Genomic DNA, 19223 nt, shown 5'->3' with positions numbered 1-19223 from the left:
TATTTCCTTTCCATACTCCTGGTGGTGGGCGGAATGGAGGCTGGAGTCTGCCATAGAGTATTATAATTGTTGCAAATAGTTTTAATAACCAGCAACGCCACTCTGAAAGGACCCTCTGGAGCAAGAATGTCCACCACCGGGTCCTCTGACCCAATGACTTCCTCCACTTGTAGGCCGATATTACGGGCAACGCAGCGGAGTAGGTCCTGGTGGGCCCTGTAGTCAATGGGCGGAGGACCTGAAGCTGGTGCTCCTGCCACTGCCAGATCAGGCAAAGATGACGAAGAGGCCAGTGGAGGAACAGGGTCGTTGTGGCCCACCATGTGCTCTGGTTGGTCCTGGGTAGCATTGGTGTCAAGTGGTTCAGCCTGGTCAGATATGGGTGGGTCTGGAGCCAGTTCCATTCTGACCTCTGTAGTATGAGGGGATGGTCTGGCTAGTGTCACCTCTGTAGTATGAGGGGTGGTTCTGTCCGCCTTGACTGTGCCGCCGGATGATGCCCCGATGTAATGGACCTAGAAACCCTGGAAGAGGTACCCTGGGCCTGATGGTGAGTCCAGAAGGGCCATTGTGCAGCGGGTGTTCACTGTGTTTGCAAGGTAGACTGAGTGTGCCTCCGGCACTTGTCCAATCTGTGTCTACTGTGCTGTGAACAGTAGGAGTCGACCTCAGAGTCCGAGGATCCCGAGGGCAACGACCATGGCAGTGCCGACGAGCCCTGCGCCAGCAGTCAGTGCCAAGAAGAGGAAGTCAGGCATCAGAGCCGTGACGATTGTGTAGATGATCGGTGCCGGCTTTCCCATTACTTAGACTGGTGCCACGAGTCCAGTGCTGGGGAATGGCTCCTGTGTTCTGGTGCTGAATCTCGGCACCAGACGATAGAGGGCAACTGCAATCAGTGCCAACTCCTCGGTGCCGGAGACACAGAACGTCGCATTCCCTGCGCCGTGCGATCTTGTACTGGTGCCGGGGGGTGTTGCGGCGATGTAGATTGGGAACGGTGCCGTGAACATAGAATCATAGAATATCAGGGTTCGAGGGGGCCTCAGGAGGTCATCTAGTCCAACCCCCTGCTCGAAAGCAGGACCAATCCCCAATTAAATCATCCCAGCCAGAGCTTTGTCAAGCCTGACCTTAAAAACTTCTAAGGAAGGAGATTCCACCACCTCCCTAGGCAACGCATTCCAGTGTTTCACCACCCTCCTAATGAAAAAGTTTTTCCTAATATCCAACCTAAACCTCCCCCACTGCAACTTGAGACCATTACTCCTTGTCCTGTCCTCTTCCACCACTGAGAATAGTCTAGAACCATCCTCTCTGGAACCACCTCTCAGGTAGTTGAAAGCAGCTATCAAATCCCCCCTCATTCTTCTCTTCTGCAGACTAAACAATCCCAGTTCCCTCAGCCTCTCCTCATAAGTCATGTGTTCCAGACCCCTAATCATTTTTGTTGCCCTTCGCTGGACTCTTTCCAATTTATCCACATCCTTCTTGTAGTGTGGGGCCCAAAACTGGACACAGTACTCCAGATGAGGCCTCACCAATGTCGAATAGAGGGGGACGATCACGTCCCTCGATCTGCTCGCTATGCCCCTACTTATACATCCCAAAATGCCATTGGCATTCTTGGCAACAAGGGCACACTGCTGACTCATATCCAGCTTCTCGTCCACTGTCACCCCTAGGTCCTTTTCCGCAGAACTGCTGCCTAGCCATTTGGTCCCTAGTCTGTAGCTGTGCATTGGGTTCTTCCGTCCTAAGTGCAGGACCCTGCACTTATCCTTATTGAACCTCATCAGATTTCTTTTGGCCCAATCCTCCAATTTGTCTAGGTCCCTCTGTATCCTATCCCTGCCCTCCAGCGTATCTACCACTCCTCCTAGTTTAGTATCATCCGCAAATTTGCTGAGAGTGCAATCCACACCATCCTCCAGATCATTTATGAAGATATTGAACAAAACCGGCCCCAGGACCGACCCCTGGGGCACTCCACTTGACACTGGCTGCCAACTAGACATGGAGCCATTGATCACTACCCGTTGAGCCCGACAATCTAGCCAACTTTCTACCCACCTTATAGTGCATTCATCCAGCCCGTACTTCTTTAACTTGCTGACAAGAATACTGTGGGAGACCGTGTCAAAAGCTTTGCTAAAGTCAAGAAACAATACATCCACTGCTTTCCCTTCATCCACAGAACCAGTAATCTCATCATAGAAGGCGATTAGATTAGTCAGGCATGACCTTCTCTTGGTGAATCCATGCTGACTGTTCCTGATCACTTTCCTCTCATGTAAGTGCTTCAGGATTGATTCTTTGAGGACCTGCTCCATGATTTTTCCGGGGACTAAAGTGAGGCTGACTGGCTTGTAGTTCCCAGGATCCTCCTTCTTCCCTTTTTTAAAGATTGGCACTATATTAGCCTTTTTCCAGTCATCTGGGACTTCCCCCGTTCGCCACGAGTTTTCAAAGATAATGGCCAATGACTCTGCAGTCACAGCCACCAGTTCCTTTAGCACTCTCGGATGCAACTTGTCCAGCCCCATGGACTTGTGCACGTCCAGCTTTTCTAAATAGTCCCTAACCACCTCTTTCTCCACAGAGGGCTGGCCATCTATTCCCCATGCTGTGATGCCCAGTGCAGTAGTCTGGGAGCTGACCTTGTTAGTGAAGACAGAGGCAAAAAAAGCATTGAGTACATTAGCTTTTTCCACATCCTCTGTCACTAGGTTGCCTCCCTCATTCATTAAGGGGCCCACACTTTCCTTGGCTTTCTTCTTGTTGCCAACATACCTGAAGAAACCCTTCATGTTACTCTTAACATCTCTCGCTAGCTGCAGCTCCAGGTGCGATTTGGCCCTCCTGATTTCATTCCTATATGCCCGAGCAATATTTTTATACTCTTCCCTGGTCATATGTCCAACCTTCCACTTCTTGTAAGATTCTTTATGTTTAAGATCCGTTAGGATTTCACCGTTAAGCCAAGCTGGTCACCTGCCATACTTACTATTCTTTCGACACATCGGGATGGTTTGTCCCTGTAACCTCAACAGGGATTCCTTGAAATACAGCCAGCTCTCCTGGACTCCTTTCCCCTTCATGTTAATCCCCCAGGGGATCCTACCCATCCGTTCCCTGAGAGAGTCGAAGTCTGCTTTCCTGAAGTCCAGGGTCCATATCCTGCTGCTTACCTTTCTTCCCTGTGTCAGGATCCTGAACTCAACCAACTCATGGTCACTGCCTCCCAGATTCCCATCCACTTTTGCTTCCCCTACTAATTCTTCCCGGTTTGTGAGCAGCAGGTCAAGAAAAGCTCCCCCCCCTAGTTGGCTCCTCTAGCACTTGCACCAGGAAATTGTCCCCTACGCTTTCCAAAAACTTCCTGGATTGTCTATGCACCGCTGTATTGCTCTCCCAGCAGATATCAGGAAAATTAAAGTCACCCATGAGAACCAGGGCGTGCGATCTAGTAGCTTCCGCTAGCTACCGGAAGAAAGTGCCGGTCTGGTGAGGAAGAGGGCCTCATCATTGCAAGTTTGCCTCTAGATGGCACCCATCTAGGCAGTGCCAGAGGCTTGTCTCTAACAGCAAGGGGCTGAGGCAAAGTACTTTCTATCAGCTCCCTTACAGCCTCGAAAGTATTTGGGATGGAGGAGGGTTCCAAATCCTCCACCAAGCGGTGCCCCGCCGGAGAGTCGCTGTGTGCCGGACTCAACAGTGCCAACTGGTCACCGGAGTAGACGGCACAGGATTTTGCTGTTTGGAAGTTAAGTCCTTCCTCTGAAGCAGCAAAGTCTCCCTGGATGGCCTCGCTCTCTGAGGAGAACGCCCTCTGTCCACCTCCTTATGGCACTTACGGGGCACTGGGGGTGTTGACCAGTGCTGGGGCGCCGCACTGTGCTGTGGTGCTGGGATCTTCGGTACCGAGGGTCTCTAGCACCAGAGTCCTTCCTTGGTACCAGTTTGTGGACTGACATCGGGGCACTCCACACTGAGCTGGGGCCTGGGAGTTGGCGGTCGGGTGCTGCTGGACGGAGTTCGGCTTCCATTAATAGTTGCCTCAGAAAGAAGTCGCATTCTTTCCTAGTCCTCGGCTTGAAAGCCTTGCAGATCTTACAGCGTTCGGACTGGTGTGCCTCCCCTGGACACCTCAAGCACGAGTCGTGAGGGTCGCTGTTTGGCATAGGTTTCCTGCATACACCGCAAGATTTAAATCCTTGGGCTTGAGGCATGCCCTGGAGCCCAAGGCAGGGTGAGGGGAGAACAACCCACTCACCAAGACTATCCTAACTACTACACAATTAACTACAATACAAAAGAAAAACTGTAGAACTACAAAAAGAAAAGGAGTACTTGTGGCACCTTAGAGACTAACCCATTTATTTGAGCATGAGCTTTCGTGAGCTACAGCTCACTTCATCGGATGCATATCGTGGAACTACGTAATGGCTAAGGGAACACTCGCAAGCAAGCAAAACGTAGTTCGAATTCCGCCACACAAGAAGGAACAGAAGGGGGGGGTCAGGTCAGCAGGGTCCTATATTGAGCGCCATGAGGGCACCAATCCAGGGGGCTCCCTGGCCGACCTGACAGGAGCTGCTGAGGGGAAAAGTTTCCGAGAACTGTGCACGCAGTGCGCGCGCCCACCTGATTGGAATCGACGTGAACAATCACTTGAAGAAGAATCATAGCTACATATGCTACAGATTGCCCCACCAATCCAAGAGAAATTAAATAAATATTGAACCAGAAATCCTGTGCTAACACAGAAAATTGCCAGAAAAATCAGCACTCCACCAGAAAAGAAGATTACCATTCTGTTCACCTTTCTGATAGCTTACAGTTATCCTATGGACACATATGAAAAGAATACTGGGTTCAATTTTTCAAGGTGGACATTTTAATTACAAACTCAAAAATTCAGTATAGAAAAACTAGACTTTAGTTGTCTGACTTCTCCCGTAGTCAGATGGTAATGATTTTGTTAATTTAGGAAGTAGGCTTGTTTGCTTACCCTACCTCCTATCTGCAGAAGACAAAAGGATTTGCCTGTGGTCTCACTCAACACCAGTGTAAATCAGGATTAACACCAATGAAATCAGTAAAGTTGCCTAGCTGTTGGTGAGTTCAGAATCGTGCCCCCATCTCTTGTTACTATTGGCAGCACTATGACTTAACAAAGGATCCACAAGAAAAGCATTTGCGCAGTAAAAATATGGTGACATATTGCACTAACATTAGGTGCTTTCCATGTTCACATAGGAACAGCTTTAGCCAGATGAATCCACAGTAAAATGCTTTGTAAAGACATGAAGAACAGCTATAATCTGCTCCCAATTTTCCAGACCTTTGCATTTGTAATGAATAATGACATAGCAAAATGCCAGGGCTCCACACTTGTTGCTATGGCAACCCTAGAACAGAAGAAAGGGCTTTTGTAGGTGGTGCTTGGGATACAGCACTTACGACTTGTTTGTAAAAGAACAGTTTTACATCACAAATTATAATGTACAGAAACTTAATATTTCTGAAATGCAGCTAAAATATGCAAAAAGAAAAGGAGTACTTGTGGCACCTTAGAGACTAACCAATTTATTTGAGCATGAGCTTTCGTGAGCTACAGCTCACTTCATCGGATGCATACCGTGGAAACTGCAGCAGACTTTATATACACACAGAGAATATGAAACAATACCTCCTCCCACCCCACTGTCCTGCTGGTAATAGCTTATCTAAAGTGATCATCAAGTTGGGCCATTTCGAGCACAAATTTGATGATCACTTTAGATGATGGAAATGGCCCAACTTGATGATCACTTTAGATAAGCTATTACCAGCAGGACAGTGGGGTGGGAGGAGGTATTGTTTCATATTCTCTGTGTGTATATAAAGTCTGCTGCAGTTTCCACGGTATGCATCCGATGAAGTGAGCTGTAGCTCACGAAAGCTCATGCTCAAATAAATTGGTTAGTCTCTAAGGTGCCACAAGTACTCCTTTTCTTTTTGCGAATACAGACTAACACGGCTGTTACTCTGAAACCAGCTAAAATATGCTTGTCTGGTGCTTAGACCTATGAATTAACACTGTACAGATACATCGCTGATTTAGTTAGAACCTGCCACAAATATAACACAGCAAACTGTTCTACAGAAAGAGTGAGTCAAACACAAATGTAAGCACACATGATGAAACAGATTCTGTGGCATCACAGCAATTCAACTAGCTTGCTAAAAACTAATATAAACATTAATGAATGTATCCTTTTAGCACCCCTGTGAGGTAGAGAGGTGTTCCATCCCCATTTTGCAAGTGGGGAATTGAGGTACAGGAAGCTTAAAGCCCTGACTTTTAAGAGTGCTCAGCACCTACAACTTCAGTTGGAGGCATTGGGTGTTAAGCACTTATGAAAAACAAACCCCAAGCAACTTTCCAAAGGCTATATAGGAGGTAGAGCCTTAATTCCAACCGAGATCTCCTGAGTCCCAATCCAGCCTAAACCTTCCTTGACAAGGCCTGGGTTTATATCATAATGAAATGACTCAAGGTTCAGGAAGAGAGAGAGGCCAAAAGTCAACCACTCAAAATGTACGAGCATCTATTTTGAGTGTAGTTCTTAAAGTGTTAGTGCTTTAATAAAGGTTTGTGGTGTTCGGGATTTTTTGTTTTTCCAAGTTATGATCTGTGCATTTGTGACCTCATATAGTCAGAGGTTTCAGTAATCAACCAGTTGGATTCTGCATCTGACAAATCCATTTTTACAAAGACTTAGGATGGAAATCCTAGCCCCATTTCACCCATAGCATGTATATGGTGTTCATCCTCCTGTACCCTCAGATGCATAGGGTGTCCAAAACTTTCTGCAGTGTACTTTGGTCTTGTGCTGGTCTGTTCAGACTTTTGAGTGTCATGTTGGTGGATTTCGCTTTTTCTCCATTGTTGTGCATAATGTTTCCCTAGATCGCTCTCTTTTATTCTTCCCAGGTGGAAGTAGTGTTGGTGGCATCCTTAAAGCATGTCCTAAGTATGTCCATCATCGTTGTCTTACCATTTTAAATTATTTAGTTTCTTTTGCTTTAGTTAGAATATTTGATGTTGCAAGAAACTCTTTTTCCATTGTATTCTGAAGCTTTTCCCTAGGCATTTACTTTGGAACAAGTTAATCTTCTTATCAATTTCAGTCGTGGATTTCCATGCTTCTGCTTCATAAAGGAAGAGACACACAATGCTGATATTAAAAATTTGTATTTTGGTATCAGTGTCAATCATGCTACTTTTCCAAATCTTTTCAAGCTTTTGAAAAATGCTGCTTTTGATATTCATTGCTTGTCATTACTGTACACCTCACTCCCTAGTCAGGTAAAATGATTTACTTCTTCTAGCATCTCCATCTACTCTGATGGATGCTTTTGGGACATTGATAGCAGTATATTTTGTCTTCCCCTTGTTGATAAACAAATCAGCTCATTTGCTGTGTCTGCCGAAAGCTGGGACTTTTCTTCAATTACAGGATGCGCTGAACTAAATAGAACAATGTCATCAGCAAAAACGAGGTCATCCAATAGTGCTTAATCATTTATCCATAAAATTAATTAGTTGCCTTCTTCATGACATAGTCAATGACCAGTGCGAACAATAGTGGGGACATAATGCACCTTTGCCTTACTCCAATTGTCACTGCAAACCATTGGTTGATGTTGTCACCATCTCTTACTGCACACTTTGGTATGTGTATGTGTTGCTGTTATAATATGTTTAGCAGAGGTTCTCAGACTTCATTGCACCATGACCGCCTTCCAACAAAAAAAACTACTACACGGCCCCGGGAGGAGGGACTGAGATCTGAGCCTACCCAAGCCCGCTGTCCTGGTTCGGGGACAACGCTGTAGCCTGAGCCCTACCACCCCTAGTAGGGGGGCCAAAACCGAAGCCCAAGGGCTTGTAACCTGAGCCCCACCACCCAAGGTTGAAGCCCTCAGTCGGTGTGCTCAGGCTTCAGCTTCGGCCCCTAGTGGTGGGGCTTGGGCTTGGGCTTCGGTCCTGGGTGGTGGAGATGAAGTTTCGGCTTCGGCCCTGGGCCCCAGCAAATATAATGCCATCCGTGGCGACCCCATTAAAACAGGGTCGCAACCCACAGTTTGAGAACTGCTGTGTTACAGCATCAGCATTGACACTGAACAGACAGGCAAGGAGACATGCCCCTTGTCTTGAAGGGCTTACAAATGACCAAATAAAGTCTAATGCAAGTTTGTTTAAGATGGGGAAATAATGCAGTTGAGTTATTAAAACATGTATTTAAATTAGAGACCTTCAAATGATTTTACATAGAAATCCTTTATGCTACAGGGAGTTTTATATGGAATGGAGTTGCTAATTATTTTATTTTTTGCCTTCCTGATAGGATGGTTAGATTCAGATCTTTTTCAAAAAATGTCTTCCCATTCACTAATTGAGATGTTCCTGATACACCAGAGCTATATTTGGCCCATGCACTTTATGAGGAACTGACTTGATTTGTAGACAGAAATAGCATATCGTACATCTGGAGCTGAGAGGTTTCCTTCATGAGCTCCATCGCATTAGTGTATTTCCATTGTACAAGCATGGCTATTGTTGCATTTCATATTATGTCTATTTCTCTCATAATTATAGTAGGAATGTTCAATTTTGTCTGCAGGGAAAACAAAGAGCCACCATCTTCTGTCAGTCAGTCAAGTATGGACCCTTCTGTATTTTTGGGGAAGCGTGGTAACTAGATGTGACCTGTGGCTTGGATATGGTCATTAGAGCAAAAGATAATTAAGAAGATCTATTAACAATTACATTTGAATATTCCCTGAGTTACTTAAAAATATACAGTCTGGGACCTGTCTGCTATGGGACATTGCCTGGCTTCTTCTTTTTAATTGTTTCCTTGTAATAGGAGATCTGGCACTTCTATACATGCTTCTAGCCTAGTTTGGGCCAGACCTAGCCTTAGAAGAATGTAGCTTCTCTTAGTGAGTGTGGAAGTGAGAGTTCTTGTCCATTTCATCCTGCAGTTTATAAGAGGAGGTGATCTTGGATCTGAAGCATGTTTTTAAGTCTTCAGTGCTTTACTGAACAGGAGCCATAGGGTGTGTTCCCTGTATGCTTTCCTGAATAACTGGGCTGGCTGCTGGAAGTCTCTATGTGGGCAGGGAAAGACGAAATCCTCCTTTCCAGGACTCTGGCCCGATGTCTACACAGCAACTAGAAACCAGCAGCTAGGCCGTGCCAGCCAACTTGGGCTCGTGGGGCTTGGGTTGTGGGGCTGGGTAGACTTCTGGGCTCAGGCTGGAGTCCAAGCACTGGGACTCTCCCATCCCTTAGGGTCCTAGAGCCTGGGCTCCAGCCTGAGACCAGAAGTCTACACAGCAATGAAACAGCCCCACAGCCCGAGCCAGCTGGCATGGGCCAGCCACAGGTTTTTCTTTGTTTAGACATACCCCACAGTGACAGCAGATCAACTTTATGGCTGCCACTCCAGTGTTTGATCTGGAGTGGTCTCTGCAGCCCTATTGTCCCTCCTCCCCAGATCTGCACAGGGATGGGTCAGCTGACTTCCTCTCCTAACTAATCCCAAAAGCCACAAAATGAAGAGCACCACAGGAAATTTTCTTACAGCTGGGCTCCAGAGCATGCATATGTTACACACCCCTGTGCAAGCTCCTGAAATACTGCCTCCTGCGCAGCTGAACTGCACTGGATTTCACTGTGGATTTTACCTGCAACCAGGTGTGGGCAGAACTTGCCCATAGCACCTATCCTGCTGGAGAATGGTGTATATTAGGGGTCACTCACCCACCAGTGAAAGGCTAGTGTGGACTATGCAGCCGAAAGATGACAGGAATGGTTTTTAAAAACAAAAACAATAACTTCTCCAAATCAAAATACAGGGGAAATTTTGGGAGGAATTTAGGCAGGACACCTATGTTAATACCTCAAATCTTGCAAATAGGGGCAATTTGTAATGTCTGAGCAGTCAGGCCCTTTTTTTTTTTTTTAACATATCCACCAGGCAGTACTTCCATTAGCACTGTACCACCTATCACCATACTAGCATTGGTTCAGTATTGGTTCCATTTTGGTTTGGAATTCTGTCTATTGAATCTCCAACCATATTTCCGGCAGCACCTAGGTTTATCCTTGAAAGTCTCCCCTTAAGTGTGGATAGGCATGATTCTACTCAGGCTGTGAAGTGGTTTCATCGAGATGAGATTTTAATAAATCTCTCTGTGGTTTTTAAAGAGGGTGGTCTAATTCTAGAAGACCCAGATAGCCATCTTGAGTTTGTGTGTGTCTCAGTCCAGTAGCTTATTTAATATATAATTAAACATTTCAAGTAGACGCAGTGCATACTTCTGTAATATGTGACGAGGCAAGGCCAGATGGCTATAGAAAAGTAGTGGGAGATAGATATATTAGCTCCAGGCTAAACAAATCCCTGGTACCAGGATAAGTGAAACTGTAGCTACTCCAGGTCAATTAAGATACCTGAGGCCACTTTTATGAACTTTCCAGAAGGCAGGGAGAAGGCTAGGTTGATTGGGACACCTGAAGCCAATCAGGGGCTGGCTGAAACTAGTTAAAAGCCTCCCAGTCAGTCAGGTGGGTGTGCATGTCAGGAGCTGTGGAAGGAAGTTGTGCTGTTGGAGAGGCTGAGTAGTACACACCATATCAGGCACAAGGAAGGAGGCCCTGAGGTAAGGGTGAAGTGGAGCTTGAGGAAGTGAGGGCTGCTGTGGGGGAAGTAGCCCAGGGAATTGTACATGTCATGTTTCTAAGAGGTCAGCTACCATAGCTGATATTATTAGGGTCCCTGGGCTGGAGCCCGGAGTAGAGGGTGGGCCCGGGCCCCCCCCCCACCTTTGCCCCCTGATTAATCACTGAGACTGGGAGACAACAGAGACTGTGCAAGGAAGGATAGCTTCTCATCACCTCCCTCGCTGGCTTATGATGAAAATGGCTCAGTAGACTGTGACCCTTGTCTCTAGAGAGAGAAGGGTTACTTGCAGGGTCACAGTGAGTCTCTGAGGCTAGCAAAATCCACCAGGAAACGTGGGACTCACGGAGGCAAGGACAGAGCTTTGTCACAAATAGTAATGTTATGATGCCAACAGATCAGCATTCCCAGGGCTATTATGTCATTCTTGGATGTATTGAGAGCACTATTTCCAGGACTTAGTCAAAACCAGGTGGCTTTTTCAAAAATACATAATAAATATTAGATTTCCCACTTTCCTCGACCTGCCTGTTTGGAGGTTCCCCCCATTTTTGTTGAGGTATCTGTCACATCTTTTACTTTTCTGAGACGAAAGGAACATAAAACAGATAGCTCATCTTACTGTCTCCTAGCTATGGACTAACAATAACAGCTTCAGAAAGATAGCCACCATCTTCCTTGAAATAAAGGCAAATATCTGCTACATCATCCCTTTATTTTTTGGTGTGGAACAAGGATGGTAAAATATGGCTTGGTGAAATATATCTGTCTCTTCTAAGCCAGTAGAACCAAGAGAAAATATATATGGTAGTCAGATGTACACTGCATTTTCCCCCAATTTAAGCACATATGTAGGGGAATATGTTATCAAAGGGAGGTTATAAAATAAACTCTTTTATTTGCAGTGACAGAAAAGTCAGACTCTGGAAAATACAGGCTGTGAAAAGCATATAAAAGGATTATTAAACAAAAATGATAGTAGTCTACTGATATTGGTGTTATCTGAAGAATGCACTAGAAGATTAATTTACTCAAGTTGTGAGCGTATTTTCACACTTTTTTGAATCATGCTCAAACCATGCCCAATTGTTGTTAAATACCTTTAAAAAAATCCATATGCTGTCAGTCCCATTACACAAAGCAGCATAGTAGTGTACCAGACAATTTTCACTAACACAACTCTGGGGAAAGGAATGACACAAACAAGTTAATGAGGTTTAAACTAATTATGAGGTGACAATAGTATTATTGAACATAAGATAATGAGTGGAAAATTCATGTTCCAAAAAATGCTTTTCTTAGCCTTGTGACAAATACCACATAGATGAAGATTTAATGGTGACTTTTTCTTCAGGGTTACCTGTGTAGAGCAGTCTCTCTAGAACAGCACTAAATATTGGTAAAAGGGGTGGAGAGAGAAAAATGGAAACTATTGACAACTAGGGGCTTGTTGCAACCTATGTCCCCATCCTATAAAAATACAGGCATGGGCTTCACTTTAAGCAGATGAGTAATCCCATTTGACTTAACTCTGCATATATCTTTGCAAGATTGGGGTATCAATATACAGCTTTTGAAAAATCCTTCTTAGTGACCTCAACAAAATGCCCATTTACAAAGACAGCTCAATGTGTGGATGTAGATATTTGTATGAGATCCACAGTACAAAACAGTATATATTGAGGGGGTGTTTGAGTGACCTGTTCAGCTCTAATATAGAAACTGGCTACCATAGGGAATATTCTCTAAGTGAAATTATCTTCATTGGGCCTATTTTTAATGGAATGATGTAGTTAGAATATACCTCCTCTCCCCCCCCCCCATCCGTAATCCAAATTTGAAAGCATTTAAATGAAAATGTGATTTTTAACAAGACCATTCAGAGGTAAACACTATTTTTTTTTAATGTTTAAAAACTCTAATTTAAATCTTTAGGTAGCAAATATTTCATTTTCTTGGTAAACTGCATCAGATTCCGTTACTTACAATTTTTTAGAAGAAATGCTGTCCTCCCACAGTCTTTTATTAATGTAAATTTTGAAAAGTTAACTTAAAGAAGTGATTTTATATTTTACCCCAGGGAGGCTGTCATTTTCTGGTGAGTGCATTTCCTTTAATTCTACTTTGCCCTTTTCTGCCTTCAATGAAAAGAAGAAACTGGAGAATTTAAAGGAACACCCACTGTGCTTCCTTATTTAAGTGCCTCTGACACTTAATAACATCTTGTCTAGCTAGCACACATCTGAAACGGCTGCCACATGAGATCAGTGCTTATTTGCAGGGGCTTCTGTGTGAATGGTGGATGGGAGTCATGGTGAATTTGTTGGTCAGAATACATTTCCCATTTCCATCTGATGCAATTATAGTGCAGTAATTGTTGGCATCTTAGTGTATGGGGATGGAAGAAATAGTACTTGATAATATGGAGTGGATATAAAATAGATACATGTTCCTTGGCATGGAGACAATAGGAGTCCTGCCAGAATAAGGAGTTATCTGTTTATCCCAATACATTTCTATGACCGTGTTCTGCATGGTATCAGAACAATTCATAAACCATAATCAACTAAGTGTTAACTTCCTGTTAAGCATGGGAAGTAATCCCATTTTACAGATAGAGAAACAGTGGCCCAGAAAGGTTGAGTGACTTGCCCAGGGTCACCAAGGAATGTCTGTCACATAGCCAGGAACAGAACCCAGCTTTGACTCTAATCTTATATTTTAACCACAAGACAAGCCTTCCGCATTACTTCAGGATTATGATCTGTAAAAAAGCAACACAAATTTCAAGGAAAACCTGACTTAGCCATTTATTAAGAGATGGAGGGGGCACGAAAAGGACTTTGTAACCAGAGCCTAATATTTGCAATGGAATATGTTGTTTGCTTTTGGTAGATCTTTTATCTTCTGTGTGATGACGTAGCTCTTTTACAGATACATTCACACCCATATTAGAGCAACTGCTTTGGAACATGTTTCCCTAAAGCTGTACTGACTTCCTAAATCATTGTTATCCAGAGGAGCATTTGCTGTTGGACTATGATTTTAATAGTCCTGAAAAGCATTTGGAACGTGGTTTAAGTTAACTCATCTTTGAATCTCTTCTCAGTGCACTTTTAGAAAAAAGTACATTATTTACTAAGGGCAAAGTAATCTGCTTTCATTAGCTTTATATTTATTGTCTCTCGATACTGAGATGGTGATTTTTCCCTTAGTCGTGAAGTATACAAGTGGTTGAATAATGAATGAAGTGTCTGTCAAGGTGTGTGTTTAACAAAGACATGCTAAATAAGTTGTGTTTTTTCATTAGATCCCTTTCAATTCCCCTTCAAAAATGAGCCTGCAAAGGAACAGACAGTTCAACCAGCTATAGCACGAAAGCCTACGGTGATCAGAATCCCATCTAAACCAGGGAAATGTAAGTCCTTCACACTTTTATTTCTTATCTGAAGTTTTCAGAGAGACTTCAATAAATAAATCATTTGATCAGAAATCACTATTGAAATACTGAATTACCTAAAGCTAGTTTCATTAACTGCTAGAAAAATCTTAGCCAAAATAATTTCATCCCTGTCAATACTAAACAGTGAAGTCATGTTTACATCTTTCTAGAAAATGGTAATTAAAGAATAGTTTAATATAAAGATGCTAACTTTGTTTCTCTAGCAAATGTAGACACTCCTATGGAAGCTCACGCCTTTTGTATTAAACTCTTCGTTAGTTTTCTAGGAAGATGTAAACATGACTTCATTGCTTAATATTGACAGGGATTAAATTATTTTGGCTCTAAAATCCACAGCTGTTCAAGTACTGGCATTTGGCTGGTGGTTTTTAGAAATAATTAAAAAAAAAATAGCACCACAAACCTTGGATACCAAAAGTGGCATTTTGGTCCCATCTTGACCATTAACCACAATGTCTTCCATCTCCCAATCCATGCCACCAAGAGCTGGAACTGATTAGCCCTCACAAAGCAGGCAAGTTGCAGAGGAGAAGCATTAGATGTCTTAGTGCTGAAATCTTCAATCTGTTGAGTGCTTTATTGCATGTTGCCAAGATTCAGATTTCGTAAACTAAAAATTTTCACCCTGGGGTTGATTCCCAAAACAGAGGAATCATCACATCCCTCATAGATGGGCCCAAAAGTACAAGCAAAAGAGAGAAATTACGCAAGAGGAGATTATTAAAATCAACTCAAAACCCACATACCTCTACACTGTGTCAGATTTGTAGTAGCATGGTACCCCAGTGGTGGTGTTTTAGCCTCTCCTTACGTTTACATCACTACTTCCAAAAGAGTGTTTAGTTTTCCACTGAAACTCTAGTGTGGTGTGTGTTTTTTTTTTTTGGTAAGAAATTCAGTGGAAATAGTTAGAAAAATACAGAGAAAAGCTGTAAAAAAAATCTATTTCAAAATTTGTAATAACCTTTTTGGTTTGCACAATCATATGTACCCTCGGCTGTAAGAGCCTAATGACGGTAGATAGGTGTGTTCCACCTTCCCAGTGTAATTCTCAGGTTTCGATTGTTAATATGCATGTCCAGACAGATTTTTTTTTTTCTTTAGCTGCAAGACAAATAATACGGTCTCTTGCTGCTCTCTAGTGGCAACTGAACTGCCCCCCAAGGGCTTCAGTCATGCTCTCTCAGTTGGTAGAGGGGTGTGAAGATCCACTCAGCAAGAGAATGCAACTGGGAAAGAAATGGAGGTAAAGGGGGAAAGTGGGCAGTAAGCAGAGTGGCCTGTGAAGCTCTTCAGATCCCAGAGTGGAGCCAACTATCCCTATTGTCAAATGCGAGCTGTTGCAAAAACTAAGGCTACGTCCACACTACGAGCTAGGAGTGTGGTTCCCCTGCTCATATACGCATGCTCGTGCCAGCTCTCATTGTAGTGTAGCTGTAGCACAGGTCGCCGTAGCGCAGGCACGGCTTAGCCATGCCGAGTACAAACCTGCCTGAAGCCGGTGAGTATGTACTCAGCATGGCTAAGCCGTCCCTTCGCTGCCGCTACCCATGCTACCGTGACTATACTGCTCTTTGTACGTGATGAGTATAGTATGTATATGTGAGCTGGGAAGCACACCCCTATCTCATAGTGTAGATGTAGCCTTAGTGTCATAGAGCTTAAGGCCAAAAGGGACCACCAGATCATCCATTCTGATCAGGCCACCGATGCCACTCAGTCACCCCTATGCCAAGCCAGCAACCGAGGCTGTCATGGGTTTCAGTCTGACTCAGTTGTAGCTGCACAAAGGCCTTGTCATCATGGGGGGATTGGGCTGGACTAAACCTTGTTGGAGGGCCCTGCCCCCAGAAAAGATCAGGCAGCAGTGGTTCAAGGTGACTTCAGCCCCACTTGCTATGGAGGGAGATGGCTCCTGTACGGAGCCAACACAGCAGAACAAATGAATAGCACTGTCAAAAAAAGGAAAGGGCCAGGTTCTTAGGAACTTACTGATTCAACACCTCCCTTCAGCAACTCCCAGTCACTGGGCATCTGTGGAGGTCCAACTGGGAGTTAAAGCTGCTCCCCCTCCCACCGCCCAAGTGTAAAACCTGAGAAGGAACAGAGGTGAAAACATCACCTGTCTTCTGATTTTTGAACTCTTAGGGTTGGCAATATTGTTTGTGAAAGGGATGTGAGTGGAAAATTAAGCCATCTGTATCAGGATTTGAAAGAGGTGTGTAAAAATAACTCTCTAATGCTCTTTTAAAATCAGTATGTTAAGAAGAGATTTCTCTCTTGCAGTTAAGCCTTCTTTTAGTCCCCATCACACTGGCTTAATAAAGCTTTCTTGCTTATCTAACTTAGCTCTTCTTTGCTTAGTCTCCTACTACTCAGTGTCTAAGGGATGGATTCGCCTTTGGAGTTTTTTGTTTGGTTTTTTAAAATTCCAATCCAGACTTTCAGGTCACTGAGATACAGTTAAATGTTCTATGCTAAATAGAATAACCCCACATTCTCTCCTGAGAGCTTCCTTCATGCAGTGATCAGCTGATTCGTAAGATAAGACTCTAGGCCTTCATTTGGATGGTAACTTCTCACTTGGTCTTTTTAAAAATAACTTTAAAAGATTTTAAATGTTTAGACTGTCTAGGCTAACATTAAGCGTTTTTTACATGGTTCTGAGCATGGGTAGAAGCCCAGCGGGTTTAAAGAACTGCCTCAGACTTTGTTAGGTGCATTATTTGAATACACAAATACCTTGTAAAATAGGTTGAAAAATGTCCCAGTCTGTACGGACGCATTATGGATAAGTATATTGGCAGAACTTGTGCAAACATTTTACAGATTTCAATCAGAGAGTGCATTTAAAGCCAATGGTGTGGAATCATTAAATTCTTTTTAGTAGCTTTTATTGATGGACTAGAGATGAACCCCTCCATCTTGTAATAGCAGGAACCATACCTGTCTCTCTTCACTTCTGTTCTCTCACCTCTACCACACTAAACTCTCTCCAGACTGCCCTAACCTCACCGTACTTGAGGAAAAAGCCAGTGTCCTTGGATTTAAAGGCAGATTGGTTACACAATAAGGAAAGTCCTACAATGTTTCTCAAAATGGGGACATTTCCTATGCACCTCCTTAGTATTTTCCAGTGTTCCTGCTTATATCCTACCTGTACAGGCTAAGGGAGTTGTGATCACAAAGAAGTGTTGGGGAATCCATTTTGATCATTAATATCTATCTTTTTATACTCCCGTTTGGTCCCTACAAAGAACTTATTAGATTTACAATTTAACACTTTTCCAGCCTTAAATGAAGTTCCACATATCCCTCCACCCCTTCCTGCTGAAAAACCAATTGGGAGCACCTCTGGGATTGTTGCTGGAAAGCCTAGTAATGCCAAACAAACAAGAAAAGGGGTAAGTTGTACCCGTATTACATCCTTTGGTTAGCAAAGCAAACAGTCTCTTGTAACAAATTGCTCAATAAGTGAAATAAGTAGTTTCGGGGTGGGGATGTTACTCTCAATTAAAAGGCATTTCATATGTTTTTCTTCCATATTTTATTTTTTAATTAAGCTACATCATTTAGGTTGTTGTCAGTGCTGGAAAACACTTGGTTGATTTAGATTTACACTTTGTTATGCTTTGATCATGTTTATCTTCTGTTTTCTGTACTTTAGCAGTTGTAGTCATGCTCCCTGGGGTAAACTTTCAAAGCCTTGCAGAGGGCATTAAACTGATAGGATTAACATGGCCAAATTCCCACACACCCCTTTGAAAATGCATCCTCCGTCTTCAGAAAAGGAGGCACCTCTCTGTCTGTATGCCAGTCTGAGAGGGAAAAAATTGCTTCAGATGATAAAGGGGAACTTGACAGCAACCTTTTCTCACCTCTGGCTGCATTATATAGACATTTTCCACTAGTTTATCCAGAGCCTGAGAACAATAATTTATTCTCAAATGCATCTCTTCTACTTTTCACTCATGATCAGTGATGTGCTAGTAGGAGAAGATACTAGTACGGAATAATCTGTATTATCACTGTAATAATAATAATAATCTGTATCACGGAATAATCTGTAAAAGGATGCGGCCTACAAAGGCAAAACAAAAACCAATGTCTTGCCTTCTTTTCCCCTTGCTTTGATTCTCTTCTCCATGGTCATAGATTCAGAAGTTTCTTATCTACTCTCCTCCTCTAACGCCTCTAACTTGCCTGAGTGACCCCATCCCATCTCCTGATCTCCTTCGTGCCTACTCTCATTCCCTCCCTTACTCTTCTCTTTAACCTCTCAATCTCTTCTGAATGCTTCTCTTCACAATACAAGCATGGTTTAGTCTCTCCTCTCTTTAAAAAAAAAAAAAAACGCACCCTTGATCCCACTTGCCTCTCCAATTACTGCCCCCCTTCTCCCTTTCATCTCTAAGATTATTGAATACATACTTACCATCATAGTCTGGAGCTCCTCTCCCCGAGTTCCTGCCTAGACCCTCTCCAATCCAGCTTCTGCACCTTGCACTCCACTGAAACTGCTCTCAACAAAGTTTCTAAACATTTCTTCCTAGCCAAGGCTCAAAACCAGTACTCCATCCTCATCCGTCTTGACCTGCCAGCCACCTTCAACACAGTGCACCAAGTTCTTTTGAAAATTTGTTCTCAATTGGCTCCTGTGACTTGGTCTTCTCTTAATTGCTCCCTCAGTGGATCCTCCTCAACCCCCCTCTGGCTTTCCAGGAGGGCTCCACAGGGCTCTGTTCTTGGTTTCCTTCTCCCTTTATACCTTATCTCTGTGTAATCGCATCCACCAACACAAATGCAACTACCATTTCTATGCTGACAACTCACAGAGCTACCTCTCTACTCCAGATCTGTCTCCTTCTGTCCAAACTAAAATCTTGGCCTATCTCTCTGACATCTCTTCATGGATGTCATGCTGCCAAGCTCAATATGGCTAAAACAGAGCTTTTAATCTCCCCCACCCAAGCCCCCTTTCTTGATCGCTGTGGATAATACCACTGTCCCACCTGTCA

The 19223-nt window shown here is 43.7% G+C and overlaps 1 protein-coding gene across 7 annotated transcripts in view; it reads left to right on the top strand.

The window, feature by feature from the left end:
- SH3D19 (SH3 domain containing 19) overlaps positions 1-19223 on the top strand; it is a 118614-nt gene that overhangs the window by 73128 nt on the left and 26263 nt on the right. For all 7 annotated transcript variants that reach the window (XM_073341345.1, XM_073341339.1, XM_073341341.1 and 4 more), the window contains 2 exons: positions 14053-14160; positions 17497-17609. In XM_073341345.1, the coding sequence (XP_073197446.1) occupies positions 14053-14160; positions 17497-17609 (221 nt within the window). The remainder of the gene's footprint in view (positions 1-14052; positions 14161-17496; positions 17610-19223) is intronic.

This window comes from Lepidochelys kempii, chromosome 4, assembly GCF_965140265.1.
Source record: "Lepidochelys kempii isolate rLepKem1 chromosome 4, rLepKem1.hap2, whole genome shotgun sequence".
Taxonomy (NCBI): domain Eukaryota; kingdom Metazoa; phylum Chordata; order Testudines; family Cheloniidae; genus Lepidochelys; species Lepidochelys kempii.
The sequence above is the reverse complement of the archived record's forward strand: the minus strand, read 5'-3'. Positions and strand labels throughout refer to the sequence as shown.